General features: G+C 39.0%; 1 protein-coding gene across 2 annotated transcripts in view; it reads left to right on the forward strand.

The window, feature by feature from the left end:
• Positions 1-5,328, forward strand: part of LOC111074668 (lachesin) — a 104,294-nt gene extending 98,966 nt beyond the window's left edge. Inside the window, exons 6-7 of one of the 2 annotated variants that reach the window (XM_041593707.1) lie at positions 4,961-5,167; positions 5,231-5,328. In XM_041593707.1, coding sequence (XP_041449641.1) covers positions 4,961-5,167; positions 5,231-5,232 — 209 coding nt within the window. In that variant the 3' untranslated portion in view covers positions 5,233-5,328. Of the gene's footprint in view, positions 1-4,960; positions 5,168-5,230 lie in introns of those variants that run through there. The other variant, XR_005967945.1, reaches the window with a different exon arrangement.
• Positions 5,329-9,567: the final 4,239 nt, after the last annotated feature.

Below are 9,567 nucleotides of genomic sequence, written 5' to 3' on the forward strand. Positions count from 1 at the left end.
CCTCCACCTTGTTGGCAAATTCCCCCTTCGTCGCTTTCATTTGCGGCATTTGTGCAAAGTGTAGGCGGCCCTCCTCTACCTTCTGCTCGGCCCAGGCTAGCTTGGACTTCTCCTCTTGGGAGATGTCTTCTCTGCCTTGGAGCCGGCTTCGGATCTTGAGCGCCGCCTTGTATTGGGCCTTCCCTACGCAGGGAGCTGGAACCTGGTTCTTCAATATGTGTTACATTGAACATAAATCACAATGCGGAAAATATGGTACTCCATATCTTTAGGAATCTGATGGAAGGAGAGCTGCTGCAAAACAACAACGACGATGAGGATAAATTCAAGTCGAAAATCAGTAGCAAACAAATACACATGCAGCTCAACGAGAGTAAACGACGAACCAAAGAGAGTGTTTTGGAATATTTTTATCGCATGAGAGATATTGCTTCGAGAGGCAATGTGGAAGACGACGCACTTATGCAATACGTGATTGACGGTGTTGACGAGATGGCATTAAATAAAACAATTTTATATGGTGCAAAAATGATGAGTGACTTTAAAAACAAATTAAATGATTATGAGAAAATTACCGAGAAAATGAAGAAGAGTGATAAAATTGGAAGAGACAAAAAGTTGCAGCTTGGACAAAATAATACACAGGTTGGCAAAAAAGACGTTGTTTGTTTCAACTGTGGAGAGTAGGGACATTTGTCTAACAGTTGCGCCAACAAAGGAAAAGGAAGAAAGTGCTTCAAGTGTAATCAGTTTGGGCACATATCTAAAAATTGCAAGGAAAATAGTGAGAAACAAAACGATGAAAAACAAAACATGCGCGTAGTTTCAAATAAAACTGAACTAACGTCTAAAGAAGTTTCGATTAAAAATGCAAAGTGTATGGCATTATTTGACACTGGCAGTAAATTTAACATTATACGTGAAGATTTATACGACGAACTGCGTATGCCAAAATTAAAAGACTGCAGAGTGTGTTTGGTCGGTTTCGGAAGTGAGAGCAAAGCTGACAATATCAAGCCGATTGGTCAGGTGAACCATAGCATACATATTGACAATGAAGAATATGGTTAAACTTTTATGTTGTTGCTGCAAGGTTCATGGACATAAAACTGATAATAGGCGAAGAGCTTTGTTTGCACGCAGAAATATCGTTTAATCGCAATGGAGTGAAAGTGAGTAAAATGCCAAATGAAAATAAAGAAGATCCTTCTGACGAATCGTGCATAATGAGAATCGACGTAGCGGCAGACAATTCTCAGCTGAACATAAGCAACGCGGTAAACGAGTTTACACAAAGCAAAGTACGCGAAATTATATCGACGTATAAACCGGAAAAATTAAAAACTACGAATGTTGAAATGAAAATAATTTTAAAAGACGAAACGCCAATATTTTAGACTTTAGACGTATCAATAAAGTCATCATAAAAGATCATTTCCCGTTGCCGTTAATAGATGACCAGCTAGATCGTTTGCTGGCCATATCATCGAAAACAAAAAGCTGTTTCCGACCCCGTTGAAGATTGAAGCCGTTTCTAAGTTCAAGACGCCGCAGACACTGAAACAGCTTCGGAGTTTTTTGGGTCTTACAGGCTATTTTAGAAAGTTTATCTACTATTACGCGGTTATAGCGAGACCGTTGACTGACCTTACAAAAAACAATGCAAAGTTTGTAATTGGCCCAGACGAAGAGAACGCTATTGGCGTGTTGAAGAAATGTTTGACATCAAACCTAGTACTAGCCATGTACAATCAGAAGTACGAGACAGAACTCCATACGGATGCATCCATAGACGGTTTTGGAGCCGTGTTGATGCAAAAATCACCAGACGGCGACCAATTGCATCCAGTATACTACATGAGCAAGAAAACGACGGATGCGCAGCGCAAATACACTAGCTATGAGTTGGAAATACTTGCGGTCATTGAGGCATTGACGAAATTTCGGGTGTATCTTTTGGGCATACCATTCAAGATTATAACGGACTGCAACGCGTTCACCAAAACACTAGAGAAACAGAATCTATGTACAAGGGTGGCCAGGTGGATAATGCTTTTGCAGGAGTACAACTATAAAGTTGAGAATCGTGCAGGATCCCGAATGCGTCACGTGGACGCACTCTCACGATATCCCGTTATGCACATAAGTGACGGAAGCATTTTAGCTGGCATAGAACAGGCGCAAAAACAAGACGAACATTTGAAGACGATCATGAAGCTCATCAGCGATGACAAATAACAATACGACGACTACTTTATAAAGTCCGGAATTCATTACAAATTAGTCAAAGATGCTGAATTGATGGTGGTTCCAATGGATATGCAGAAAACTATCATCGGCAAGGCTCACGATAGAGGCCACTTTGCTATCAAGAAGATAATTAATCTGCAAGGAGTACTACATACCAAATTTAGACGACAAAATCAAGAAGTACATCGACTGCAGTATACCTTGCATATTAATCAACCGCAAGCGAGGTAAACAAGAAGGCCTTTTGCACCCCCTGCAAAAAGATGACGTGCCGCTGCAGACGTACCACATTGACTTTTTGGGTCCACTAGAGTCAACCAGCAAGAGCTATAAACATATACTAGCTGTTATCGACGCTTTCACGAAGTTTTGCTGGTTATACCCTACAAAGTCAACTATATCTAATGAGGTTATATTAAAGCTACGCAGCCAAAGCGTGACGTTTGGCAACCCTGCTTGTATCATTTCAGATAGAGGCTCAGCATTTACCGCCCAAGACTTCCTGCAGTACTGCGAAGACGAAAACATCAAACTGGTGAAGACGACTACAGGACTTCCACGGGTAAACGGACAGGTGGAAAGGCTTAACGCAGTGATCATCTCCGTGCTTGCCAAGCTCAGTATAGACGACCCTTCGAAATGGTTTAAGCACGTAGATCGAGTCCAGCGAGCAATAAACTCAACATACACCAGAAGCATCGATACCTTTCGAACTTTTGATGGGTGTCAAGATGCGTACCAAAGATGACCAGCAGCTTCAGAGTTTGATCCAGAAAGAGTCCATCATTGCATTTGAAGACGACCGCAATGAGCTACGGGCAAAAGCAAAGACTCAAATTCTGAATCTGCAAGACGAGAACAAGAAGACATATAACCTGCGACGTAAAACAGCCAGGCAGTATGACGTTGACGACCTAGTTGCCATAAAGAGGACTCAGTTTGGTAGCGGACTCAAACTAAAACCGAAGTTTTTGGGTCCGTACCAGATCATTAAGGTGAAACATAACAATGCTTACGACGTCAAAAAAGTTGGCAATTCCGATGGGCCTAAGCACTCTTCTTCGTGTGCGGAGTATCTGAAGCCATGGTCCACGAGCAACGACGAAAAAAGCGACGATGCATTCGAGGCGAGTGCATAGTCAGGACGGCCGGATGTGGGTTGTGTTTTGCAAATCCCTAGACAAAACGAGCGTGAGCGAATTCGCTCCCAAGCGAATTCCCAAAGCACAACAGCAAGCACGACCGATGGCGAATTAAGACATCTGCACAAAGCAGATCGAGAAGAGAGAGGCCGAGTGAGTTTCGATCCAGCTACCGACGTGAGAGGGTTCTGGAAAGAGACCAGACGACGAACGACGCTTAAATTCTATTTCTTGTACTATATTTCATCATTTATTAAACTTAATATTAAATCAAAAACCCCCACATAACTATGAATAAGTAGAAGCGACAAATGTCTAATTTGTGTGGACCTGCACTTGTGAAATAATAAAGGTCAACATTTGACCTGAACCTCAGATTGGGTATAACGAAAAAAAGTGTTTGGTCTAATTTAGAGCCGCATTTATTAGCTTTGGTTCGAAGCGGAAAAAAAGTTCAGTTTTGTCGAGTAGTGTAATTATTTGGATTACGGATTATACCAGCCCAAGACCATGTAATGTTCCTTATCAAAGTTATTGAGTGTATAAACCTTTTATGTTTTTTTGTCCCCTAAAAAATATACCGTTGGCCGAGATTGGGAAAATATTCTGGTCATTTTTTTAGATAGTTTTATATGTTACAGAGACTTTGAGGAGAAAAGTTGATCAAGAATTTTAAGGTGCCCTGTAGCTTTGGGCTTTTTGTTAAAGTTATCTGAAGAGCACAGTGGTTTTAAAACTGTGCGCATTAACGGCGCGGAAGTGGCTAAGCAGCGCCACCTATTGTTTTAGGTTCACATTTGGGGTGAAATAAAACGACAGTTGTCAGGCGAAATGTCAAAAGGGGAAAGTAGGTTAGGAGAGTTGAGGCAGAATGGCGATCGCTCTTTTCCTTTGTGGACACCGAACAGTGAAGTTACGTGAGAGACAGTAAACTTGTTTATACATCTAAAGGTGGGTTCCAAATGCCAGTTGTACCTATATAATTAGTGTTTAAAGAAAATTTGACTTTTAACCTGAAGGGAGTATTATCGCGGAAATTAGGGTACAGTTAAACTAAAAGAATTCTCATACGTTGTATTGGTGCCAGATCCGCTGGTAAGTGGAAAGAAAAACGAAAGGAAGTTCAATACAGGATTCATTTCAGTCAGTTAATTTTCTGCCATAGAAAAAAAAAGTATCTCTAAGGATGTTTAAAGCCCCATATCTATAAAAAAATGGTCTGGTTCGAAGCGGCGGAATCTTTCGGGTAGGGTAATTGATCGAATTTTTTTCGGCATCCACCGCATTCACTAGATTTTTTACCTAGTAGTTTCTCGAAATACTTTCTTATTTTCAATAACAATACTAATTTGAAAAATAAAAGTCATAAATTTTAATGATTTAATATGGTATTGTTCGTATTTATGCGTAAGCTGTCTAATAGACGAAAAATGTTAAAGTGTTCAAAGATTTGTGGACAATTAGAATCAATTTAATATTAATATTTTTCTTTCAATGGTTTTTATTGAAATTACGCAACCAGGGATCTATTGAAATTCCGCTTATTAATACAACTTCTAATTTTTTAGGCTACCCAGCTCCTACAATTAGTTGGTATAGAGATGGTGTGGAAATGCCTTGCGATGTTTTCCATTCAGAGGGAGGAAAAATTATCGAATGTGTAATATCTCTGACATCGCTTGGAAGAAAAGACCTCAACTCTCGACTCACATGTAGAGCAGTAAGTCATCCTCGTGCACCAATCGTTGAAGCTGTGGTTCAAATTGATATGAACTGTAAGTTCTTAAATTATACTTTTGTGATTTTAAAAGCATTAAACATATATTAAAAGCTTATAGAAATAAACTTTTTTGGATTACGTTAATTACACTATGCAAAGAAATCAAAATTTTTGTATGGACGCTTTTGCATAATAAACGTGCCTTTATGAATAAAATGTATATATACAAAAATCTAATTTAGTGTAACATGCTAACATAATATGGAAAAAAGCAGCCTTAACTCTGAAAAATTCTTAGAAAACTCTACCCAAAAAAAAACCACAACGAAACTGTTTACAAATTGTTTAAAAGTGCTCAACAAGTCAGAAAATTGTGCGGAAAATGTAGAATACATTTTTAATATGTTTTGAAAATAGTTTTTTTTTTTTTTCGGTCATATATATATTTATTTTCAGTTTGTTTGTTTGTTTATTTTGATTTTCCTAGTGCTACAAGGTTGTACCTTATGATTAGTGCACTAGTCACAAAGTGTGACTAGTATTAGTATGAGTATTATCATTACTAATATATGTATACAGATTAATAAAGATGCTGCACAAGAAGATGATTTTCAAATATGAATGAGGAAGAACGGGAATCCGTACTAGAGATAATAGCATGAAGAATCCATATGCGTAGAGGGAGACGGAATGGCAGTCGATCAACCGAAGATGAGGGAAACGGGAATGGAATATTGTGTATTTTATATCCTCCATTTAGTGCAAATCCAAATTTATGTTAAACGTATTATTCGACTCACTTCTCATCCATGCAACCACAATGTGCCACAGTGAAACGTGGCCGGGTACAGCTAGTCACAAATAATAATTTTGCATTCTCACATTAGTTTCGCTGTCGCCGAGCTCTTTGGGACTGTGCACGTTGGCTAGTCAACCGTGAGAATATTTATCGTTAGCTTCAAAGTGAAATGTGCAGTTTGACTACCTTTCAGCAAGGCGGCAGAAATTCAAGAGGATGCAATGCAATTCGAGACCTTGACCGAATTGTTGCCAGAATCAAGGAAATGACGAATGTCTTGTCTGTCCCACCGGGAGCATCGAGAAAGTAAATGCCTCACGTTCCCTCGTCAACAACCTTCATAAGGGAATCGTACACGTTATTCTGCTCGGCATTCAACAGAAGAAAATTTATTCGGATTCTTTCGGCCAGCTTGCTCCGATCATAGTCTTATTCCCGTTGCAAGTCGCGAATGAATGCATCGTGCATCGAACGATTTGGCTCTGGCATTCCCAATGTCGACAGCAGAGTGCCGCACGTGAACACATGCGGTCGATCAGAACTAAGGCTTCCTTGCGCATTTCGTTGTTAATTTCCAATTTGAAATTCGAATTTATCGTGAAAATCTGTGCAAAATGTCGTCAGCCATATCGTCCTTGTATTTGTCCCACAATGTGGTTGGGTTCGACGAATGAAATGTGCTTTGATGATCGCAAACAAAGACGAATTTGATTCGCTGTCGAGCGTTGAGTCCCAATGTGTATCGTGTTGGAGCAAATTCAAACGTTGGTAAGCATCCCGAAAAGTGGCGCACAGTACACCATCGACATACGTAAGGAAATAAAGGATGTAGGGCCTCTAATGTTCACCAAAAGCAAGCGAAGATAGAAGCATTCGTCTTGGCGTGGATGAACTGTATATATTCGTCCGAGGGCATCACTCGAACAGACATCGGTGAAGCCTCAACTGCGTCACCTTTCTTCCGGCGTTAAACTTCTTTGATGAATAATAGCGTGTTATTTCCGAATAGAGTAATGTCCTTACTCTTACTCGCCGGCTGTCGACAGTCGGGTGACATTCATGGATCGAAAATTAAAAGCAGCCCCAAGATTGCCTCGTTACAACTCACGTAACGTCCAAGTTGAAATTTCGTCACCTCGTCGTTTGCATTTGTACCGACAATTCTAAAAACCGCCATGTCACTCCCTTTATTGACATATTTTCAAACATATTTGATGGATTTGATCGGCTTATAGCAGGCATACTATAATTCAACTGATGAATAACCAGCCATGCTCCGATTACACTACTCGACAAAATCGAACTTTTTTTTTCCTCAAGGATCCAAACCGACTTTTTCTGATAGATATGGGGATTTAAAATTGTTTAAAGAATTATGGTTTTTTTTCTATGGCAGAACTTTTTTTTGAAGAATTTTTGAAAACTGTTATTTTTTTTTAAGCTTTTTTCAGAGGTAGCGCTTGTTTTTTTCACATAGCTCTAGTATCTTACGTCTGGTTGTAAAGAACTTTGCTATTTTGAAAAGGTTATTAAAACAGCTAGAAGTTAAGCCCAAATACTTTGTGATTTCAGCTTACCGTCTGGGAAATAAAAAGCATTGAAAGGCAAAAATGATGATTTTTGTGCGGTATTTGTTACGAAATTTTGACTTTAAAAACGCTAAAATTCGTTAACCAAACCTAAAATATGAAAAAAATGAACAAAAAATACCTTTTGGAAGGTTGCGGGCCCAACTGCCAATTGGGAACAAAGCAAACGAACAAGGGTTGTACATTTGGTACCTGATCGCGTTCCTTTGTTTCCCAATGGGCAGTTGGGCTCGCAACCTTCCAAAAGGTATTTTTTGTTGATTTTTTTCATATTTTAGGTTTGGTTAACGAATTTTAGCTAAGTTTCTCCATAGATTTTAATGAGCGATACCTTAAACGACGCCAAATTAACGCACCTATACACAAAAAAATAGAGGACACAGGATATACTTTTTTTCGACTTTTCCTGAGTTTTTAAAGTCAACATTTCGTAACAAATACCGCACAAAAATCATCATTTTTGCATTTCAATGCTTTTTATTTCCCAGACGGTAAGCTGAAATCACAAAGTATTTGGGCTTAACTTCTAGCTGTTTTAATAACCTTTTCAAAATAGCAAAGTTCTTTACAACCAGACGTAAGATACTAGAGCTATGTGAAAAAAACAAGCGCTACCTCTGAAAAAAGCTTTAAAAAAATACCAGTTTTCAAAAATTCTTCAAAAAAAAGTTCTGCCATAGAAAAAAAAAATATCATCAAACCATTTCTAAGCCCCAAATATTTAAGAAAAAGTTCGTTTTGTTCCTTGAGGAAAAATCGTGTTGACTAGTGTTATCGCAAAGCGTGCTCCGGTTTTCGGAAGTCGCAAGATTTTTACGATTTGAAACCGGTTGCTAGTGAGCTGGTATTAGCGGGCAAAAAATGTGTTTTAAGTTTAAGAACGGCTGTGCCGATTTGGCTCAAATTTGCTAATACAGAACATATCCCGATAGCATAATAATACGGAAAAATAAAGATAAGTACCCATTAAAAATAAAGTAACCAAAAGAGTTCTGATTTCGCTAACCATTTTATTTCAGTTGCTGGCAAAGTTACCGTTTTTTCACAATAAAGTCCTCGTGAATTTTAAATTATCTTGTAATTCAGAACCCTGGCTTCGTTGTTTGTTTTTGCGCCGGAAAACAAGTCGAAAAATATTCTTCATCATACCGCTCTCAATTGATTTCTATTCCATTCAAATACAAAATCTGGAGTTTATCTGAAGGTGGTATATTGGGGCGAGACAACGTTCGCCGCGTCCGCTAGTATATATATATATAAATAATAGCCAATATATGTTTATTCTGAAAACATCTTCCCATCCCTCTTACCATTAGAACATAAGAAAGAAGACAACACGGAAAGTGCCAATGAAATTCCTTTCAACGGTGCAGGCGTGCACCTATCGCCTTATCTGGGACATTGAACATTTGTTGGGAGGCGATTGCCTTAGGTAACCCTTGGGTACCGAGGATATATTGGATATTGGACACTGGCTGGAGGGCTGATGATTAGGTAACCCTCTGTTACCGATCATCCAGTCTGCACACGCGGACCAATAAGTCATTATATATGTAATTCCCTTCCCAATTTCAAGTAGCAATAAGATACCTGCTTAAGATATTTGTGTGAAAATTGATGTCCCGACGATCCATAAAAGGTCCATCAGCTATCAGAAACACATACGGCGGGAAGTAGGTCATTCCAAAATCAGATTACACGTCACGTAAAATTACAAGCGAGAATAAAGATAACACATAAACTTAACATAAAACAAAAAAAACCCAAAAGTGTTTTCAGCTGGCGAGTCCCGCCCCTCAAAAGTCTTCGCAAACTATCAATTCCTTGGACAGGCTGATGTATACCCCAGCCTGGAATAAGAATTTCACAGTATTAAGACCATAGTCAGTGGAGCAGCATTAAAGTTAGAGCTGTTATTTGTTCCTTGCTTGCATTGCATTGTATCTAATTGTAATCTACATGTATATGCTCCCTCACTTCAATACCCTATTCAACCGTTCTTTCGTCTCGCACCTTTCTTCTTTCTTTTGCTTCCATTCCCACGATCAGCATCGCTTAAGGCACGAG

Source organism: Drosophila obscura, unplaced genomic scaffold, assembly GCF_018151105.1.
Source record: "Drosophila obscura isolate BZ-5 IFL unplaced genomic scaffold, ASM1815110v1 contig_194, whole genome shotgun sequence".
Classification (NCBI taxonomy): Eukaryota; Metazoa; Arthropoda; class Insecta; order Diptera; family Drosophilidae; genus Drosophila; species Drosophila obscura.